This window comes from Lynx rufus, unplaced genomic scaffold (assembly GCF_022079265.1).
Source record: "Lynx rufus isolate CCGP_SWC_20201006 ecotype Redwood Valley unplaced genomic scaffold, mLynRuf1.p SCAF_16, whole genome shotgun sequence".
Taxonomy (NCBI): domain Eukaryota; kingdom Metazoa; phylum Chordata; class Mammalia; order Carnivora; family Felidae; genus Lynx; species Lynx rufus.
The window spans coordinates 21,094,116-21,117,297 of record NW_025814830.1 but is presented as its reverse complement, the minus strand read 5'-3'; the positions used below and the strand labels follow the sequence as shown (position 1 = coordinate 21,117,297).

The window sequence follows — 23,182 nt, the reverse complement described above, 5'->3', positions numbered from 1 at the left end:
ATGGTCCAACCACTTTGGGAAATAGTTTGGTAGTTTTCTTAAAAAGTTAAATCTACCTTATGATCCAGCCATTCCACTTTTAGCTATTTATTCAAGAGAAAAAAATGTGTATGTATATACAAAGACTTTGCGTGAAAGTTCATAGCAGCTTTATTTGTAATAACTAAAAAACTGAAAACAGTCAAAACGTACATCAGCAAGGTAGGTAGATAAACTGTGGTATGTCTTTATGGAATAATATTCAGCAATAAAAGATATGAACTTGTTACATGCAACAGCATGGAAAAATCTGAAAATAATTATGCTGAGTGAAAGAAGCTAAACAAAAAAAGCATGTACTTATGATTCCATTTATATAAGACTCTAGAAAATTCAAATTGATCTGTAGTGGCAGAATGGTGATCAGTAGTTGCTTGGGAATATTGAAGGTGCTAAGGAGAGACAGGAGGGTAGATTACAAAGGCACATGAAACTTGGGGATGATGGATATATTCACTGTCTTGATTGTGATGATGGTTTCATGGGCATATATAATTGTTAAAACTTGTCTAATTGTGCATTTAAAATATGTATAGTTTATTGCATGTTTCTTATAACTTAATAAAGCTGTTAAATGACATAATCATTTTTTCACTTAGAAATATGTGGGGGTGCCTGGGTGGCTCAGTCAGTTGAGCACCCGACTTTGGCTCAGGTCATGATCTGGTGGTCCTTAAGTTCGAGGTCTTCTTTGGGCTTTGTGCTGACAGCTCAGAGTCTGGAAACTGCGTCGGATTCTGTGTGTGTCTCTCTCTCTGCACCTACCCTGTTTGTGTTGTCTCTCTCTCTCTCAAAAATAAACATTAAAAAAATTAAAGAAAAAAACCATTCTCTCTTCCTCTTCCCCTCACCCCCTCGTGTGTGCCTGCCAGCTCTCTCTCTCTAAAAATTTAAATAAATAGGGGTGCCTGGGTGGCTCAGTTGGCTGAGCGTCCAACTTCGGCTCAGGTCATGGTCTCGCAGTTTGTGAGTTCAAGCCCCACGTCGGGCTCTGTGCTAACAAACAGCTCAGAGCCTGGAGCCTGCTTCGGATTCTGTGTGTCCATCTCCCCCTCCCCTGCTCATGCTCTGTCTCTTTCTGTCTCTTAAAAATAAATAAATGTTAAAAATAATTTTTAAAAAATTAAATAAAGATATGTAAAGATCATGACTTACTTCTGGTAGTAAAGACTTCAGAAAAGAAAACAGAAAACCTGCAGGGCTTATGAAATTTCTTCAAGGTTTTTCCTCAACCAGAGACTAGAGGAACCTATGTTTGGCATCTTTTTTGTAGTCTTCCACCTTCTTTCCCTTAAACTGGCTATTGTAAATGATCCTTTTCCAGTAATTGGTACTGGCCCTCTTCCTCTCTCATGTTCAAACTCTTGAAGGCAGATTTTTTTTTTAGTATTTTCTAGAAGTTTCATTTTGAAATATTTTTATATGGCATAAGGTAAGAATCAAAGTTCATTTTTTAAAGACATATCATTCAGAGTATTTTTCCACAACAGGGTGAAGTTAGAAATCAACAACAGAAAGAAAAACTAACAAACTCATAAATTTATAGAAATTAAACAACATACCCTGAAATAACCGATGGACCAAAAAATAAAAGACAAAAAAAATTTTTTTTTGAGAGAGATAGAGAGTACAAGCAGGGGTGGGGTAGAGAGAGAGGGGGGGGGAGAGAGAAATCCCAAGCAGGCTCTCTGCTATCAGTCCAGAGCCCAATGCTGGGCTTGAACTCACGAACTGTAAGATCATGACCTGAACTGAAACCAACACTGAGCCACCCAGGTGCCCCTCTTTCCTCCCTTTAAAATGTCTTTGTTTTTTTTGAAATACATTCCCCTGCCAGCATTGTAGAACAGGCCAACAGCCTCTCATCCTGGGATTAATGTAATAGTTTCCTAACCAGTTGTTTTCTTCTAATCTAATCCATGTTGTAAATATTCTGAGACATTTTAGGAAATAGTTTTATTTTATTTTTTTTCTTTACATTCTTCCTGTGGCCACTCATATTAGTGTTATTAAACATTCACCATATGCATGGAACTGTAAAGGACTAGGAGAATGGGATGGGTATGATTTCCTATCTTGAGTAATTTTTATGAGGAGGTGGAGTTTAAATAAAAATGAGATTTCTACCTTTGAGTAATTTATTGTTTAGTTAAAGAGACCACATAAACACTTGATAAGTAAAATAGTAATATATTTTTTTCCTTTTTTTTCCCCTTCCAGGTTCCTGTTGCATGTAAATCTTGTCCCTGTGGTTATATATTTATTAATAGGAAACTTCTAAAAGTAAAACACTCAGAGAAATCATCACCTTTTACAGGTAATTGAGAGAGTTTACCACCTTTCTGTCTTTTGTGGTTTCTTTTATATAAAGTTAAAATTAATTTTTGTGAGTTAATTTTTTTTTTTTTTTTTTTTTGCTGGTGAAGTTATAATACTAAAATCTGTTGAAGTACGTTTTGGTTTTTATTAGATACAGCAAGTTGTTTACATTGGTTTGTTCAACCAATTTAAATGTTAACTCCTTTACTGATAAATTTGGTAACAAATTTTAATGAGAAATTTTAATTAGAAAATATTAACTGAAAGAAAGGAAACCTTGATTTTAGTATTAGAATTTTTTAGTACCAGTTATTTTTTTCAGTTCACGGATTTAGACTAGCTAAAGAGCTGCTGACTTCAATTTTATTTGAGTTTGTAACTTTCTCTTTAAAGTTAGAAATCTGGATTTATGCCATAAGTGTAGTGAGAGATAGGTTTTTGTTACTCTTATTTTTTGCTATGATAAAATCACATTTGTAATAATAGTCAACCCAAAATGGCAATACATTTATTATCAACAATTATTGAGTGCCTAACGTATGCCAGGTACTATATATTTTGGGCACACAGTAAGAAATCTACTACCAAGACAGGTTCAGTGTTGTCATAATGGTTGAAGGTATATGTAGAGGTATATACATATGGGATATATGGGGAAAATATCAGTAATAAGTGCTGAGTAAGAAATTAAAATAGGGTACTGTCCTAGAGGTTAATTGGAAGGCTGCTTTTGATTAAATGTTCCAGGGAATGCATCTCTGAGGAGGAGATGTTTTATAAGGTCTGAATAGATGAAGGAAAACCAGGGAAAGCAAATTCTAGACAGAGGGAAAACAAAGGCAGGATTTATTCCAGGAATGCAGGATTGGTTCAATATGAGGGAACCTATTAGTGTTATATACCATGTTATTAACTATAAAGAAAAAATAATACAGTTATCTCAGTAGATACTAAGAAAACCTTTGGCGAAAATAAGTACCCATTCATGATAGAGACACTCAAGAAAATAGGAATTGAAGACTACTTAAAAAAATTTTTTTTTAATGTTTATTTATTTTTGAGAGGAGAGAGTGACAGAGCATGAGTGGGGGAGGGGCAGAGAGAGACAGGGACACAGAATCTGAAGCAGGCTCCAGGCTCTGAGCTGTCAGTACAGAGCCCGATGAGGGGCTTGAACCCATGAACTGCAAGATCATACCCTGAGCTGAAGTCAGATGTTTAACCGACTAAGCCACCTAGGCGCCCCTTGAATACTACTTTTTTAACTTGATGTAGTGTACATCTTAGCATTAAAACTATATCTTATTTAAAAAGGGGAAACACTACAGGCATCTCCATTAATGTCAAGAACAAGCATCCACACTATCTTCACTACTGTTCAGCATTTTGTTAGAGGTAAATTAGCCAAGGGAATTAAATTAAGAGAAATCAGTAAGAGGCATAAAAACGGGTAAAGAACAAGTAGAACAATATCTCTTTGCAGATCATAGTATAGCTGTACTCCAGAGAATCAATAATAAACTAACTGCTACAATAAAAGAATTCAGTGAAGGATCAGGATTTAAAATTAACATATAAAATTCAACTTTCATATATACAGATAGCTTAAACTGAACATAATGTTAGAGGAAAGCCCATTTACAATAGCAACATGGAGGATTAAATGTTTAGGAATAAATTTAATAAGAAAGGTATAAGATCTATACAAGGAAAATTGAAAACACTCCTAAAAGACACTGAAGCAGATTTAAACAAATGGTAAAATGTCCTTTGTTGTTGAATAAGATGATTCAACATCATAAAAATGTTAATCCTCCCTGGTTAATTTATAAAATCAGTGCAATGTTAATAAAAATCCTATTAAGTTGTTTTATGGAGTCAGACAAGCTGATTTTAAGGTTCATATGGAAAAACAAACATGCAAAAATAGCCAGGAAAATCATCAATTGACTTTTAGTAAAGGTCCTAAAGAAATTAAATGGGAAATAATAGTCTTTTCAATAAATAGTATTGGAATACCATGCTGAGTACGCAAAAGAATGAAGTTGGGGACCTGTTTTATGCCACACATAAAAATTAATTCAGAATAGATCATAAACCTAAATATAAGAGCTAATGAAACTAAAAGCATAGCAGTACATCTCAGTGACTTTGGGTTAGGCAGTGTTTTCTTAAATATGACACCCAGAGCTCAAATGACATACATACATACATACATACATACATACATAGGATGATATCAAAATTCAAAACTTTTTTTTGCCGCAGATGATATCAAGAAAGTAGAAAGACAACTCAAAGGATGGAAAAAACTATTTGCAAATCACATATCTTATAAGGTACTTATATCTTGAATGTATAAAGAATTCTTATTCCTCAATAATAAAAAGAAATAATCCAATTTAAAAAATGGACAAAAGATTTGAATAGAATTGGTCCAAAGGAGATATACAAATGACCAACAACTATACCAAAATATTTTTGTTAGCCATTAGAGAAATGCAAATCAAAATCATGAGATATAACTTGACACCACTAAGATGCAATAATAAAGACAGAAAATAACAAGTATTGGTGAGGAAGTGGAAAAGTTGAAACACTCATACATTGCTATTAGAAATGTAAAATGGTGCAGTCACTTTGAAAACAATCTGTCAGTTCCTCAAATGGTTAAATACACAATTATAATATGATCCAGCAATTCCATTCTTAGGTATAAACCCAAGAGACTGAAAACAGAAGTGGACACAAAACCTTTGTGAATGTTGTTAGCAGCATTATTCACAATAGCTAAAAAGTAGAAACAGTCCTGATGTCCATCAACTGATAATCAACAAATGTGATATATCCATATAATAGAGTATTATTTGACATAAAAAGAAAGGAAGTATTGATATATGCTACAACATGAATGATTTGAAAATGTGCTATGTGAGAGAAGTCAGTTACAAAAGATCACATACTTTATGATTCCAATTATAAGAAATGTTCACATAGGCAGATATATAAACAGACTAATATTAACAGATATATAAATAGAATAGTGGTTTAGGGCTGGGAAAGGGTTAGAGGGAGAATGGGGAACAGTTGTTAATTAGTACAGAGCTTCTTTTGGAAGAGGAAAAGTGTCCTAAAATTGGATTCAAAACCCTGTGAGTGTACCAGAAATCACCAAATTGTACATTTTAAATAGGAAAATTATATGGGATGTGAATTATATCTCAATAAAACTGATTTTAGAAATAGCCAGGAAAACACTTTTTTTTTAGATTTTTTAAAATATAAATTATCGTAGGGGCGCCTGGGTGGCGCAGTCGGTTAAGCGTCCGACTTCAGCCAGGTCACGATCTCGCAGTCCGTGAGTTCGAGCCCCGCGTCAGGCTCTGGGCTGATGGCTCAGAGCCTGGAGCCTGTTTCCGATTCTGTGTCTCCCTCTCTCTCTGCCCCTCCGCCGTTCATGCTCTGTCTCTCTCTGTCCCAAAAATAAATAAACGTTGAAAAAAAAAATTAAAAAAAAAATATAAATTATCGTCAAATTGGCTTCCATACAACACCCCGTGCTCATCCCAACAAGTGCCCTTCTCAATACCCATCACCCACTTTCCCCTCTCCCTCACCCCCCATCAACCCTCAGTTTGTTCTCTGTATTTAAGAGTGTCTTATGGTTTTTCTCCCTCCCTCTGTTTGTAACTCCCCCCCCTTCCCCCATGGTCTTCTGTTAAGTTTCTCAAGATCCATGTATGAGTGAAAACATATGGTATCTGTCTTTCTCTGACAGACTTATTTCACATAGCATAATACCCACCAGTGTTCCATCCATGTTGCTGCAAATGGCAGGATTTCATTCTTTCTCATTGCCAAGTAGTAGTCCATTGTATTTATAAACCACATCTTCATCCATTCATCAGTTGATGGACATTTAGACTCTTTCCATAATTTAGCTATTGTTGAAAGCGCTGCCATAAACATTGGGGTATGTGTGCCCCTATGCATCAGCACTCCTGTATCCCTTGGGTAAATTCCTAGCAGTGCTATTGCTGGGTCATAGGGTAATTGTATCTTTAATTTTTTGAGGAACTTCCACACTGTTTTCCAGAGTGGCTGCACCAGTTTACATTCCCACCAATAGTGCCAGAGGGTTCCTGTTTCTCCACATCCACGCCAGCATCTATAGTCTCCTTATTTGTTCATTTTAGCCATTCTGACCGGTGTGAGGTGGTATCTCAATGTGGCTTTGATTTGTATTTCCCTGATGATGAGTGGCGTGGAGCATTGTTTCATGTGTCTGTTGCCCATCTGGATGTTTTCTTTGGAAAAGTGTCTATTTATGTCTTCTGCCCATTTCTTCACTGGGTTATTTGTTTTTTGGGTGTGGAGTTTGGTGAGTTCTTTATAGATTTTGAATTCTAGCACTTTATCCAATATGCCATTTACAAATATCTTTTCTCATTCTGTTGGTTGCCTTTTAGTTTTGTTGATTGTTTCCTTTACAGTGCAGAAACTTTTTATCTTGATGAGGTCCCAATAGTTCATTTTTGCTTTTAATTCCCTTGCCTTTGGAGATGTGTTGAGTAAGAAATTGCTGTGGCTGAGGTCAAAGGTTGTTGCCTGCTTTCTCTTCTAGGGTTTTGATGGTTTCCTGTGTCACATTCAGTTTCTTCATCCATTTTGAGTTTATTTTTGTGTATCGTGTTAAGAAAGTAGTCTAGTTTGGGGCGCCTGGGTGGCGCAGTCGGTTAAGCATCCGACTTCAGCCAGTTCACGATCTCGCGGTCCGGGAGTTCGAGCCCCGCATCAGGCTCTGAGCTGATGGCTCAGAGCCTGGAGCCTGTTTCCGATTCTGTGTCTCCCTCTCTCTCTGCCCCTCCCCCGTTCATGCTCTGTCTCTCTCTGTCCCAAAAATAAATAAACGTTGAAAAAAAAAATTAAAAAAAAAAAAAAAAAGAAAGTAGTCTAGTTTTATTCTTCAGCATGTTGCTGTCCAGTTCTCCCAGCACCATTTGTTTAAGAGACAGTCTTTTTTTCCACTGGATACTCTTTCCTGCTTTGTCAAAGATTAGTTGGCCATACATTTGTGGGTCCAGTTCTGGGTTCTCTATTCTATTCTATTGGTCTGTGTGTCTGTTTTTGTGCCAATAGTATACTGTCTGGATGATTATAGCTTTGTAGTAGAGGCTAAAGTCTGGGATTGTGATGCCTCCTGCTTTGGTTTTCTTCTTCAATATTACTTTTAGCCAGGAAAACACTTAAAAAGAGAAACTTTAAAAAAAAACTATAAGGGTTGAATAGCCTTATTAATTAAAACATTGTAGCATTGGCAGGGACAAATAGACCAGTGGAAAAGAATAAAAAGTGCAGAATTAGACCCAAATTCATATGGAAAGTTAGTATATGAGAAAGGTAGTATTTCAAATTACTAGGGTAAAGATGGACCTTTTCTTCTTCTCATTTTTATTGTGGTAAGATACATACAATATTTATCATTTTAACCATTTAAGTGTACAGTTAAGTGGAATTAAAAACATTCACAATTCTGTGTAGTCATCATTGCTATTTATACTTAAAACTTTTTTATCATCCCCAACATAAACCCTGTACCCATTAAATAATCTCCTCCTCCCCACTCCACCACCACACCTCCCCCAAATCCCTGGCAGTCTCTCCTTTGTGTCTCTGTAAATGTGCTTTTTCCAGGTATCTCATATATAAGTGGAATCATATAATATTTGTCCTTCTGTGTTTGGCTTATTTTACTAAGCATAATGTTTTCAAGGCCTGTCTATGTTGTAGCATATATGAAAATTTCATTACTTTTTATGGCTGAATAATTACCATTTTATGTACATACTACATTTTTTAATCCATTCATCTGATAGACAGTAGGGTTGTTGTAATGAACATTGGTGTACAGATATGTGTTCGAATCCCTAATTTCAGTTCTTTTGGATATATACCTAGGAGTGGAATTGCTGGGTCATACGGTAGTTTTGTGTTTAACCTTTTGAGGAAATGTAAAACTCTTTTCCACAGTGGTTGCACTATTTTACATTCCCACAAGCAATGCATGAGGGTTCCAATTTTTCTATATTCGTACCAGCATTTGTCATTTTCCAATTTTTTTTTAAATAACCATTCTAGTAGGTGTGAACTGTTATCTTACTGGGTTTTGATATGCATTTCCCTAAACACTAGCAATGTTAAGCATCTTTTCTGGTTCTTATTGACCATTTGTATATCTTCTTTGGAGAAATGTCTATTCAACTCCTTTACCCATTTTTAATTAGGTTGTTTTGGTTGTTTGTTAAGTTATAGAAACTCTTTATATATTTTCAGTATTAATCCCTTGTCAGAAGTATGATTTGCAAGTATTTTTTTCCATTCTGCAGGTTGTCTTTTCACTTTTTTAAGTGTCCTTTGATGCACAAAATTCTTAATTTTAATGAGATCCAACTTACCTAATTTTTTTTGATTTTTATTGTTAATTGTGGTAACATACAAAAAATATAAAATTTACCATCCTATTTTTAAGTATATAGTTCAGTAGTATTAAGTACTTTCACATCTTTTACTGTTGATCACCAGAACTTTTTCATCTTCTAAAACTGAAACTCTATAGCCTTAAACAACAACTCCCATTCTTCCCTCGTCCCTGTCCCCACTAACCTCTATTCTACTTTCCATCTCTAAGAATATGACTATTCTAGGTATGTCATTTAAGTAGAATCACACAATTTTTGTCTTTTTGTGACTGGTTTATTTCACTTAGCATCATGTGTTCATGGTTCATCTGTGGTGTAGGATGTATCAGAATCTCCTTTCTCTTTTCTGTTGTTTGGGGCAGGGGGAGGAGCAGAGGGAGAGAGAGAATCTTAAGCAGGCTCCACACTCAGCATGGATCCTGACATGGGGCTCGATCCCACGACCCTAGGATCATGACCTGAGCCAAAATCAAGAGTCAGACACTCAACCTACTGAGTCATCCAGGCACCCCAGAACTTCCTTTCTTTTTAAGGCTGAATAATATTCCATTGTATGCAATTACCACATTTTCTTTATCCATTTATTGGTTGATAGACACTTGGGTTGTTTCCACCTTTTGGCCATTGTGAATAATGATGCTGTGATTGTGGGTATATAAATACCTCTTTGAGACTCTGTATTCAGTTCTTTTGGATATATTCCCAGAAATGGAATTATTGGATCATATGGTAATTCTGTTCTTAATTTTTTGAGAAACCAACATGAATGTTTTCCATAGAGACTTGTACCATTTTTTGTTCCCACCAGCTGTGCCCAAGTGTTCCAGTTTCTCTGTATCTTTGCTAACATTTGTTATTTTCTCTTGTTAGTAGCTGTCCTTTTGGGTGTGAGTTGATACCTCATTGTGGTTTTGATTTGCATTTCCCTAATGATTAATGATGTTGGCCATCTTTTCAAATCCTTGTTGGCCTTGTATATATTTTTGTTTGAGAAACATTTATTCTAGTGCTCTTTGCTCATTTTAAAATCAGGCTATTTGTGGGGCACCTCGATGGCTCAGTTGGTTAAGCATCTGACTTTGGCTCAGGTCACGGTCTTGTGGTTCGTGGGTTTGAATCCCGTGTTGAGTCAGCTGTGCTGACGGCTCAGAGCCTGGAGCCTGCTTCAGATTCTGTGTCTCCCTCTCTTTGCTCCTCCTTCCCTGCTTGTGCTCTGACTCTCTCTGTGTCTCAAAAAAATAAACATTAAAAACAATTTTTTTTTAATCAGGCTATTTGTATTTTGTTGTTGAGTTGTAGAAGTTCTTTATATATTCTGGATATTTACCCCTTATCAGATTCATGATTTGCAAATATTCTATTCTGTGGGTTGCCTTTTCACTGTTAACTGTGTCTTTTGCCCAGAAGTTTTAAATTTTGATGCAGTCCAGTTTACCTGTTTTTACTTTTGTTGTCATATCCATTAAACTGTTGTCAAATCCAGTGCCATGAAGATTTTCCTCAATGTTCTCTTAAAGACTTCTGTAATTTTAGTTTTTACATTTAGGTCTTTGATCCATTTTTGAATTAATTTTTGTATAAGGTCTGGGTTAGGGTCCAACTTCATTCTTTTGCATGTGGATATACAGTTTTCCCAGTACTATTTGTTTAAAAACCATCCTTTCCCACTAAATGGTCTTGACACCCTTGTCAAAAATCAGTTGACCATATGTGTGAAGGTTTCTTTCTAGTACATTGTTCTTTATGTTTGTTGTAATGCCCATATTGTTTTAATTATTGTGGCTTTGTAGTTAGTTTCAAAGTTGGGAAGTGTGGGTTCTCCAACTTTATTCCTTTACAAGATTATTTTGGTTATTCAGGGCCCCTTGTGATTCTGTATAAAAATAAGGATCTGCTTTTCCATTTCTGCCAAAAAGGCTGTTGGACTTTTGATGGGGATTATAGTGAATTTGTAGATTGCTTGGGTAATACTGACATCTTAATGATGTTAAGTCTTCCTATCTATGAGTATGATTGTCTTTTCATTTATTTAGATCTTGCTTGATTTCTTTCAGCAGTGTGTTCAGCATAAAATCTTAAGTCCTTGGTTAGATTCATTCCTAAGTATTTTATTGGAATTGCTTTTTTAGTTTTCTCTTGAAGTTATTCATCCCTGGTGTATAAAAACAGAGTTGATTTTTATTCTTGTATCTGACAACTTTGCTGAAGTTTGGAAAGTTTTTGGAAACTTTTTTTGGAAATGATCTACTTTTTTTCATGGAACAATGAATGATCCACTTTTAGCATTTCCCAAATGGCTACCCAGTTGTCCCTGCACTATTATTAAAAGAGCCATTGTTATCTACCATTAACATAAGTTAATTCCTCTATAGTTGGTATGTAGGCTTGCTAACTGTGACTTAAAATCCAGAAGCATTAAAAGAAAAGGTTGATAAATTTCACTAAGTTAAATTCTTGCATAACAAAAAAAAAATCCCGTAAATAAAAGTTTTTCAAAGAGAAACTGGGGGAAAATATTCATAATATATACCCATAAAAAGGACAATACTTTTTATATTTAAATAGCTTTTGAAGTTTGAGGGACAAAAGCTTTTCAGGTTGCAGTGCCAGGCAGTGAGGAGCTCTTGCCCCACTGGTAGCTATGTAGTCCAAGGGCCCTCTACAGTCCATGCAGGTCCTTGGACACAGGAAGGTGGCCATTGCACATCCTGGTGCATTGCAAACAGGGCAATGGCCTTATCCAGGTGAATGGACAGTCCCTGGAGATGATCCATCAGTGCACACTACAGTACAAGCTACTTGAACCTGTTGTGCTTCTGGGCAAGGAATGATTTCCTGGGGTGGATGTCTGAGTCTGCATGAACAGTGGTAGTTACGTGGTCCAGGTTTGCACAGTTCACCAGTACCAGCTCCAAAGCCCTGGTGTACTTATTACTAGAAATATGTGGATGAGGCTTCCAAGAAGGAGCTCACAGACATCCCCATCCAGTATGACTGCACCCTGCTGGTGGTAGTGGATCCCCATCGCAGCAAATCCAAAAAGTTTGGAGGCTCTGGTACCCATACTTCCTACCAGAAATCCTATTGATAAGCCCATTGTGAAGATCAGAGTTCACCTTGGTAATAAACAGTGGTTGTGAGATTTAAGGTTTTGAAATAAAACAAAAAATTTGAGTTTGGGACAGAGTTCCAAAAACCTGTTGTAAAAATGTGAATCAGACATGAAGAGACAACTCAAAAAAGTAAGACATGGTAATGGCCTAAAGTATATGAAAAAAGTTCAAATTCACTCATAATTAGAGAAATGCAAATTAAAATAATACCTATCAATGACAAAAATTTTAAAATATGACCATATACTTCGTTGGTGAAGCTGTGAAGATATGGATACTCCTATACATTGCTGTTGAGAATGTGAATTGTTACAATCCTTTGGAAGGGAAATTTGGTAATACCTAAAAATATGTATTTGTTAATTTTTTGACCATTTCTGGGATTTTACCATGAAGATACACCTCCAACAATATAAAAATGCATACATACAAGATATTCACTGCATCAAAGTAGTGTAATGTAATTGCAAAATGTTGGAAACAGTCTAAATGCCCATACATAGCAAAGTGATTAAACTATGGTATGTCCATGCAGTGGAATAATGGAGCTGTAAAAAAAGAATGAGAATGATCTATATCAATTGATACGGAGTGTTGCCAGGATAATATGCTGTTAAGTGACAAAAGTAAAGCGCAGGAGTATCCATAGTATACTATTCTTTTGTGTAAGAAAGAAGGAGATAATAAGACAGTACATACACATCTGCTCATTTGTATAGAATCCGTACTGGGAGGATAAACTGGAAACTAAAGTGATTGGTAACCTATAGGGGGTAGGTGGGAAAGGGGTGCAAAAAAGTGGGGTGATGGGAACTAGGTATCAGGAATGAGGAAGGAGTGACATTAAAGGGGATGGAGGAAGAAAAGAGCTTTATTCCAAGTTTTTTTCGAAAATAACATCTTCACTGGATACTGTAATGTTAAAAAGAACTGCACATTAATGCTGTAATCTAGTCAGTAAATGTATTTCTCACAGGGGCATAGATCAGCAATTCTGAAACTGCCTTATGTGTGTACTCAAACTGAACAAATAGGTAAATGTTTTAAATAACAAGAACTGGGTTCTCATAAATAAAGAAAAGAGAAGGCTAAAATGAACTCTGTTGGTTTGGGTTTGGTTTGGTATCTGAGATATCAATATATGTGTGGGTTGTTATGCATGTTTCCTACCAATGTCCACTGAGAGTGACTAAAAGGTATGACACCCCAATAGTAATGAATAAACCTAGGATCCAGTTTTTTATTTCTAAGTAAATATTTTATTTCCTCAAATAAAAGGAACCAGGGCTCCTTGGAGAAGTTGTTGATTCTAGGACTGAGAGAAAATACTAAAGGTGCCTGGGACACCTTGATGTGTGCCAGGTAATAACAAAATGCTTTTAAAAAGGCAGGGGGATATTGTTGAAAAAACATGGGAGTCAACCGGAAAGAGTTCTAATGGCCGAAGCTGGAGCAATTTGAGCAAAAGAAATAATGAAATCACTGGATTATAATTCATAGAATAATGTAAATATCCATGAGTCCATACTGATACAGATAAAAAAAAATGGGGAAAATGAACAATTCTCGCTTATAGTAAAATTCCAATTAAAACTGTGGAAAGATGTACGATATGAGGAAAATAGAAAAGAAATATTAGCTAAACACAGTAATAATTATTGTAGACAAGATCCACCAATTGATTGTAAAATTAGTGAGTGAAAATTGAGAAGTAAAATTCATATAGATTCAAAGAATGTCCCCCAAAGTATATCTTCATTAATCACAAAGGGAAAGATAGTAAATTTATCAGAATGAAACCTGCTAAAATTTATCTTAATAAATCGCTTAATAAATGATCAAGGTGAACATCACAATAATAAAACATATTGATATCATGAAACCATGATATGATGCACTGGGAAGGATTCATCATTTCTGTGTACTCTTGCCAAAATGTATAACCTTAGTCCAGTCATCAGCCAAACCCAAATGAGATATATTTGACAGAGTAAACCAATCAGTAGTCTTTAAGAGTCATGATCATGAAAAATAAGGGAAGACTGTAGCATTGTCAGAGATTGGAAGAAACAAGATATGACAACTAAATATAATGTGGGAGTTTTTTCTTTCACAATGGCCTGTTCTTGCTGAATGAAATCTATTTCTTTGTTTTCTCTTTGAACATTAAAGGCATGTTTCAAAATGTCATATTCTAACATCTTAAAATGTCTGTTTTAGATTGTTCCATTATTTGTATATAGTTCTGAGATGAAGAGTATGAATTCTATTCATGTGTCCCTTCCCCACTGTGCTCTTTTAATGTTTCCCACTTTTTTGCATTTGGGAAATTCTCTATTGCTTTTGGATTTAGCTCTGTATTAAAACAAGTTTTGTTTTTTGGTTATATCTCAATTAGTATGTCTGAAGTGGGATGTTATGCTTCTTGCATTTATTAAATCTACTATATTGATGGAAAACCTTTCTCCCCTATTCTTGTTCCATTTATGAACAATTGGGTAACTGCTTTCAGTGTATTAGGGACTAAAATACAGTTACTCACTTTCCTAATATTTATCATATAGTTAAATATATGGGGTGCTTTTTTGTTTTTTGGTAACTATTTTATGGTTGAGGTCAGAATTTTTTTCTGCTTTTGTAATAGATTATTGACTTATTTGAAATAGTTTAGAACTTAAGTGAGGGTAGAAAGGAATAGAAACCTTTTCCCTTTCCACTTTGCCATCTTGGAAGTATAGGGGAGGAAAAAGGCAGAAAAGTTAGTATTGGAGGAATATGTACTTACAAAGGGCTGGAATTAAAGCTGCTGAAAAGGAAAACTTCCCCCTTCTTACCGCAAGATATTCCCAGATTTGAATTCTGCTGAACCTTTCTCTCTCTCTTTCTCTAACCCTTTGGTAGGTTTAGGTCACATGTATGTTATGGTTATAGTTTTAAAAAGTACACTGGGCAGTGGACCCTAGTGCCATTTAAATACATGACTGCCAGGGGGAAATGTAAACTTAGGCAAACAGTTCTTTCATATACCTAAAATACTATTTATATTCATTTACGCCAAAATTAAGTATGAAGCCAAAGAAAGTGAAGCAGAGAGGCGAAAGAAGAAAAATTCCGTAGTAAATAAGGATTTAGAATGTGAAAAGAATGTGTGAAGTAGCATTCAGATCATGTGAAACAGGGAAGAGGAACACCTAAAAATACTTCTGTCAGAAAACATAAGAAACAGGTATTTATCAGCCCATTATGGGAGATTTTTTTTCTAAGCATTAAACTTATCTGAAATCTTAATTTGATAGTAGAGAAAAAATTGTGTGGCATTGAGTTCCTAGATTTAAAAGCACAACTTCTATTTTAGTTCAAAATCATTTCTTTTATGGTAATGCGTATAAAATTACTGGAAATTTTATTCCTACTGTAAAGTCATCTGCCTGATATAAACTGATGGCAGCAGAACACAGTGATAAAAAACGTGTGTTCTCCAGATGAAATTTCTGATATTTGACTAGTTGAAACTTGGCCATGATTGGTAAAGTTGGTATCAGGTCTGTTTTCAGGTGTGTTGTTTAGTATTCGTAATGATATTATGGTCTTCAGTTTTCTTTGATGGCTGAGTTTTTATTGTTTATTTCTTCCACAGAAGTGGACTGTACCATATCTTTGAAAGATTTGCGAATACTGTTTTTATATGAATTTAAACTAGGACATAGTGCAGCCACAGCAAGTAGAAACATCAATTCTGTCTTTGGAGAAGGCTCTGTTAGTGAAAGGACTATCCGGTGGTGGTTTGAAAAATTTCGTTCTGGGGATCTGAGTCTGAAAAATGAGCCTCGAGGGAGACCCAAATCTGTTTTAAATGAAGATCAATTGAGAGCCATGGTGGAAGCTAACCCCAAAATGGCAATTCGAGGCCTTGCAGCAGACTTAGGAGTTTCTGCTACAACAATTTCTCGACATCTGGCTGCAATAGGAAAGGTGAAAAAGTTGGACAAATGGGTAGGTACCACACCAACTGATGGATGATCATATATGGAGATGATTAGAGATGTGCTCATACCCTAGGATTTGAAAGAGCAGAGACCTATTCTGGAGAGGATCATAAGCTTTGACAAAAAATGAAAGTGGTCTGGACAATGGTTGGATGTTGATGAAGTTCCCAAACGTGTTAAAACTATCGCTGCAACCAAAATGAAGGTTCTAGTAATGATGGTGGTCTGCAAAGAGAGTATTTATTACTTTTAGCCCAGGCAAAACTAACAGTAGCATCTTATTGTCAAGAAGTTGAAATTAATGTATAAAAATGGATTTAAAAGCACTCTGCATTGGTTAACAGACATGGACCTATACTTTTCCATGACAACATTTGACCACTGAAATTGCGGACCACCATAGGAAATAACTGAATTGGGCCAAGAACTTTTGTCATATCCATCACACTCACCTGACCTTTTTTCAACAGATTACCACCTTTTTCATCATTTGGAAGTCTAAGAAACAGAACATTCTCCAAAAGAGAACAGTAATTGAAGGATTTGAATAAATGTTAACAATGCTGAATTTTATTAATATGTAATTTAGTATTTGGAAAAATTTATCATTTTGGGAAAGCAGTTATTGCTAGCAGCACATATTTTGGTTGAATGAAACTTTTCTTTTTCTGAAAAATATAACATTTTCATTTTTATATAAAGGCAGTTTCATATGGTTCAACCTAATATCTTCCCAGACCCTGGCAGAACATGAAGACTGAAAGGTACCTAATGCACTGGAAAACTACAAGCTACCCCTGAGTTTTGGGCTTCTTCATTGGAGGAATGTAGAACAACCCAGAGTGTATATATGTTTGAAAGATGCTTAGGAGTCAGCCATGCAAATATCTGGTATAAAGAAGGTTTTAGAGAGATGAGCAGCCTCAACAGAAGCTTTCAGGCTCTGAGAAAATATTTTTTGAATAAAGAAATGAAAGCATGTTTCTAACACCGAAAGCCATGCACACAATAGACATGGCACAGTGGTGCTTTTGAGTGGTAGTACTTACTGTCACACAGAGCCAATCCCTTTCATATGTTTTCCATTCTTACTCTTTATTTTTAAAAAAGTGTAAGTGGCCTGTCAGAGACCATAATTAATGGGCTCTTTATGATTTTATAGCTAGATTGCAGTTACTCCTTGTGGCTTCCAGGGATTAAGTTGGCATAAAGATAACATGGTCCTCTTCCTGCCTTTCTCCCTCCTGACAACTTGCTGTGTCTATCCTATGAAGGAGAGTTAGGGAATCCTAAAAGCTAAAAGGTGAGAGAAGGACATCCTGGAATGGATCTTACTTGAAGAGACAGAAAGAGGGAAGAAGGGAGACAATTGGAGGGAAAGATGGAATGGAAATTACCTAAAGTAGAATTGACTGTGAGCTAAAAGATTAAAGACCATGGGATGCATTACTATAAATTAAAAATAAAGATGTCCCTTTCTTTGGGTAGCAGTCCTGCGCTATGACAGAGGCTTTGTGAGCAGAGTGCCTTTCAGTTCTAATTTACTTCCCTGGCTGGATGCCCTGGTCTGGAGTCACCTGCTTATTTTACTGCCCCATCCTTGGATTGTCAAGGAATCTATTTAGTGTTTTTGTGGACTCTTGCTTACTCTCAAGAGAGAATGAAGCCTGAGATTTAGCTCAGACTGATAAGGTAACCAGGCTAAAACCAGAAGTATGGGAAGGACTTTATATGAAAGGCAGCAAGTACAAGGGTGAGGTCAAATGGTCACAGAGGGTTGCCCAATGTGAAAGAAAGTGGTGTTGTATAGTTACTTAGTCTGAGTAGTAGTTGCTTTATGGCCATTCATCCTTTCCTCAATTCTCAGACCCCTTGTCAGACTTCAGAGTTGGATCCTAGACTTTTGTCTAAAACAGTTGGTGGATATCCTTGTTCAGCCCAAATGAGTGGTTTGGGGATGGGTAGGCAACCCAAAAAGAAGCAGTGAAATATGATGACACATGGAAAGGAGCAGTTATAGAATGTTCAGTTATCCTAGCAATCGTCCTTACCACCTCCAAGAAGGGGTGTAGACTTGAGAGGCAGAAATGGGTCCTGGATTGAGTTGTGCCTTTACTACTATTAATATATTTTGGTTATGTGAGATGGCAAGTACCCTTTTTGCTTAAACCGTTTTGGAGAGCTGGGCTATTTTGGCAGAAGAAAGATTCCTGACTGATACTCTCCCCTGAGCCTTACTAAACTGTAAAATGAAGTTCATGATACCACCTTGCGGGGGTTGGGGATCAAGAGGGACAATGTAAAGCACAGGCATGGAGTAGATGCCCAATAAGTAGCATTTAATACTATGAAAAGTAAAAGCAGAAGAAACAAAGTAAGGTGTGTGGGATACCTCTGGAGGCCCCTCTGTGTCCACGGTAGCCAGTTGGGGTGAGTTCAGTGCTCACCGAGGCCGGTGCCTGGCTTGGACTGTCCAGAGGTACCCAGCTGTAGAAGAGGGATGACTTCTTCAGTCACTTTGAGCCTGTGGCTTTTCTGTAGTAAGTAGCAACTACAACTTTTTTTTTTTAAGATTATTTTGAGAGAGATGTGTGAGAGCACAAGTGGGGGAAAGGCAGAGAGAGAGGGAGAGAGAGAATCCCAAGCAGCTAACAGTGCAGAGTCCAACACAAGGCTCCATCTCACAAACTGTACAATCATGACCTGAGCCAAAATCAAGAGTTGAACACTCAACTGACTAGGTTGCCCTAGGTGCCCTGGAACTACAGCTTTAAATTTATAACTGGAAGCTATATTAGATTTTCAAGAAAAATGAGAAATTTTATACACATAAAGTCCTGCCAAGCATCCCATCTTATTCTCCTTTCCTAGGGGGGGAAAAAAAAGCTTTAAGAGGTTCCTTGGTAGAAACTTTGGTTTGAGTGTCAAAGGAGTGAGATGGAAGCTGCTACATCTCACCTCCCTGCCATTCCCTGGCTTGGGTCCTTATTACAAAAGGGAATATGAAGTGGCTTTGAGTCACTTACGTGACTCTTGATCTTGGGGTTGTGAGTTAGAGCCCTGTGTTGGGGGTAGAGTTTACTTAAAACAAAAAAACAAAGTGGCTCTGAATAGCCATTTTGGTTTATTAAGTACGTAGTAACCGTTATTAAAGAAGCTCCTGCCTGGTCTGATTGCTTATTGTGAGACTAGAGCACCTACAGTTACTTTAATAGCATGCATAAAAGGTCTTGGGTAAAGTTGGAGATAGGATCAAAAGCCAGTGGAAAGTAGACTCTTCCAGGACCTGCCAGTAGGTTGGACTCTCTCTTCTTTCTGTTGGTATTTTGGCCACAGAACCTCCTTTCACTTCCTTTTATCTCAGCTAATTTGTCCGTGCTGCTACTGTTCTTCACCTTATTAACTCTACCTGTCATGCACATTTCTCCCAGGATGTCTTACCTGATTACCCCACCCCACTACAGGTCAGGTCCCCTTGTCAATGGACTTAGAGCCCCAGTATGGTTCCTTCGTAACTGTGATCACAGTAGTTACATGTTTATTGGTGTGATAGTATATGTTTGTCATCTTCTCTGTTGGATTATAAGATTCACAACAGCAGGGACTTTTTTCCTCACAAGATTATACCCCCATCAAGAGCACAAGGTCCAGCACATGGTAGGTACCTAGTAAATGTTTATTAAATGAATAAGTATTAGGGCCAGTGTCATTCACTTTATGGAAAATCCTTGTTTTGGTATCAGTGTAAGTAAGGAATATGTGGATAAGACATAATTGAAAACCTAATGAACAGTGGCTTAAATACGTAGGTTTTGTTTCCTGTAACTTATGAACATTTTCAAACATAAAAACAAAATACCTGAATTTTACAGTGAACACCTGTATGCCAGCCACCTAAATTGACATTACTTTATGATTATACTTTATCACTTTACCTACCCACGTAGCTATCCTTTTTTTTTATGCCTTTCAATGTAAAGTTGCAGGCATTAGCACATTTCACCCTTAATACTTTAGCATACATATCATTACCTAGAATTCAATATTTGTTTAAAGTTCTTGTTCTCATAAATTTAAATTTGATAAAATGCCCAAATCTTAATTGTACTATTCAGTATGTTTTGACAAATGCAAACGCTTGTGTAATACAAATCCCTGTCGAAGATACAGACTATTACTATCAGCCCAGAAAGTTCTCTCATACCCCTTTTCATTTTATCCCCACTCTTACAAGACCCCAAGAGGCAAAACAACTGCTCTGATTTTTTTTCTACCATGGAATAGTTTTGCCTGTTCTAGAATTACACATAAATAGAATTGTACAGGATGTGCTCTTTTGTGTAAGGCTTCGTTTACTAAGCATAATGTTTTTGACATTAACCCATTTTGTGTGTATCAATGTTTCATTCCTTTGAAAAGCTGATTAGTATTCCATGAAACAAATATAACAATTTATCTATTTACCTGTTTGATGGACATTTGTGGGGTTTTTTTCACAGTTTGAGCCTATTTTGAATAAAGCTGTTATGAATATTCTTGCACAAGTCTTTTTGTGGACGTATCTTTTGTATCTTTTGGATAAATATCTAAGATTGGAAATACTGGGTCATAGGCATATGTATATATCTAGTTTTCCTAGACCTTTTCCCAAAGTGATTACACTATTTTATACCCCCCATTCTCACTAACATTTGATGTCACTCTTTTTATCTATTCTGGTGGGTGTGGAGCTGTATCTTATTTTGAGCTACTTTCCCCCTTTCACATTATAAGGAAAATAGGGAGGCAGGCTATGACTGGAGTAGGCACTTAACAGTGCTATCGGGGACCCACGCACTTTGTTCATCCTTAGTGGACTTTGATTATAGTTCTATGCATGGCTTATGAGGTAGTCAGCCCATTGAGTGTGGGCTGGGTTTTGTGACTAGCTTAGTGACTAGAATATAGCAGAAGCAATGAGATGCCATTTCTGAGATTAAGTTATAAAAAGGGTGTGGCTTCTGTCATGAGCATTCTCTCATACTTTTTGGGATTACTCATTCTAGGGAAAGCCAAATTGCTATATTGTGAGGCAGCTCACAATTGCCATGTTGTGAAGAGATGATGTGATAGGGGACAGTCTGCCAACAATCAAAAGAGTGAGCGTAGAAATAGATCTCCTTTTGGTTGAGCATTCAGATAGGATTGCAGAACCACACCTGGATTCCTAACCCAGAGAAACTGAGGTAATGTTTGTTGTTCTGAGCCACCAAGTTTTGGGGTACTTTGTTATGTAACAATAGGTAACTAATATGACACCTCATTGTCTCATCCTAAGATGGCTTTTTGTACCTTCAGGGTCTCTTGTTCATGCCCCAGACAGTAAGAAAAAGTATGAAGGGCAAAGGACAAAGAGTTTTTTTTAACATGAATCTGTTCATTTAAAAAAAATTTTTAACCTTTATTTATTTTTGCAAGAAAAAGACAGAGCAGAAGCAGGAGAGGGGCAGAGAGAGGGAGACAGAATCAGAAGCAGGCTCCAAGCTCCGAGCTGTCAGCACAGAGCCTGACGCGGGGCTGGAACCCACAAGTGGTGAGATCATGACCTGAGCCAAAGTTGGACGCTCAGCCGACCGAGCCACCCAGGTGCCCCGAATCTGTTCATTTTTATCAGGAACTCAGAACCTTTCCAGCAAATCCCAGTCAGCAGACTTTGGTTTATATCTTTTTGGCCAGATAACGCCACTCAGCAGACTGGTTTATATCTTATTGACCAGATAACTCCACATGACCACTTTAGCTAGAAGACATCTAGAGAGAAGCAGGGACCTAGATGGAGTTTGTGTCAGCCAACTGTCAGTGTCTGCCACATTAACCATTTTGGAAACCCCATAGAGTTAAAGACATTAAAAGACCTCTTCATTAACACCTACCCCAGCCAAGTGAGCTTTTGAGGAAATTTCCAGAAAAAGGAAATGAAACTTTCAAAAAACTCCTCAGGGCTTGGATTGCAGGGCCTAGGTTTCTGATTTGTGTCCCACCCCATTCTTGGAAAACTGCAGCACTATCTTCCATGGCTCCTTCTAGTCCTCCAGTCCTTTGCAATAGATACTTCAGAGCTATTCTGGAAATACCCCTGATAACTCTCTGCCACAGCAAAATGGCTTCTCAAGTTTTGCTAACATTATGGCCTTCATATTTTTTAGTCCTCTCCTCTCCTTTAGTGACCTTTCTTTTCTCCTGTCTCAGGTCTGATAACTTAAATTTTGCTGGACCAATCATTCTCAAATTCGAATCGAATCGTGTTACTCCAACTTAAAACCCTTATTGCCCCATTGTCCTCAGGATGAATCCTGAACTTCTTCCCATGGTAGCGAAGACCCTGCATAACTGGATATAGCACACCTCCCCAGCACTTTGCCCTGCACTTGGTGTTCCCACACCAAATTGCTTACTTTCTCTGCCCCATCTGCCTGAGACCTCCACTTGACATCCTTAGGGATTCAGCTGTGGAGATGACTTTTCTAGAAAGCTTTCTAGGACTTCTAACTCCCTCAACAGTGGGGCAGGTGACCTCTTAAGTAGCTCTTAAGTAGTTGTTATAAATTCTTTTCCCTTTATGGGGGAAAAGGCCATACTAGGTTGATCTAGTAGAAAATTCAAATAATATGAATTGAATGGATATATGAATGATAGGGAATGAAAAATAAGTCTTCCTATTCCTGCTGTCCATTTCCTTTTCTCCAGTTTCTCAATACATATTCAAGTATAAATACATTTTCATATTATTTTTATAAGGTGTTCTGTACCTTGTTTTTCCAATTAACACTTGTTTTAAAATTTTTTCTTAATATTTATTTTTGAGAAATCACGAGCAGGAGAGGGGCAGAGAGATGGAGACAAAGAATTCGAAGCAGACTTCAGGCCCTGAGCTGTCAGCACAGAGCCCTACGCAGGGCTTGAACTCATGAACCTTGAGATCATGACCTAAGCCGAAGTTGGATGCTTAAGGTGCTCCAACACTGTATTTTGGAGACCATTATATCACTTCATACCGATCTATCTCATTCTTTAAAGAACTGCAGCGATATTCTGTTGCGTGCATGCCTTAATTTGCCCAAGCAATTTGTTGTCGTACACCGGGACTGTTTCTGATTTTGCTTTGACAAGCAGAGACGCAAAGTGCAATATCTTTGCACAAATGGATTTGAGTACAGGTGGAAAATATCTTTTCCACTATTAGGGGTGAATTGCTAGATTATGAGGC

The 23,182-nt window shown here is 36.9% G+C and overlaps 1 protein-coding gene and 1 pseudogene across 1 annotated transcript in view; both read left to right on the top strand.

The window, feature by feature from the left end:
• Window positions 1-18,540, top strand: part of LOC124510742 (uncharacterized) — a 62,833-nt gene extending 44,293 nt beyond the window's left edge. The window contains exons 3-4 of the mRNA XM_047077392.1: window positions 2,260-2,356; window positions 15,588-18,540. Of these exons, the coding sequence (XP_046933348.1) occupies window positions 2,260-2,356; window positions 15,588-15,970 (480 nt within the window). The 3' untranslated portion in view covers window positions 15,971-18,540. The remainder of the gene's footprint in view (window positions 1-2,259; window positions 2,357-15,587) is intronic.
• On the top strand, window positions 11,479-11,964 carry LOC124511286 (40S ribosomal protein S16-like; annotated as a pseudogene).
• Window positions 18,541-23,182: the final 4,642 nt, after the last annotated feature.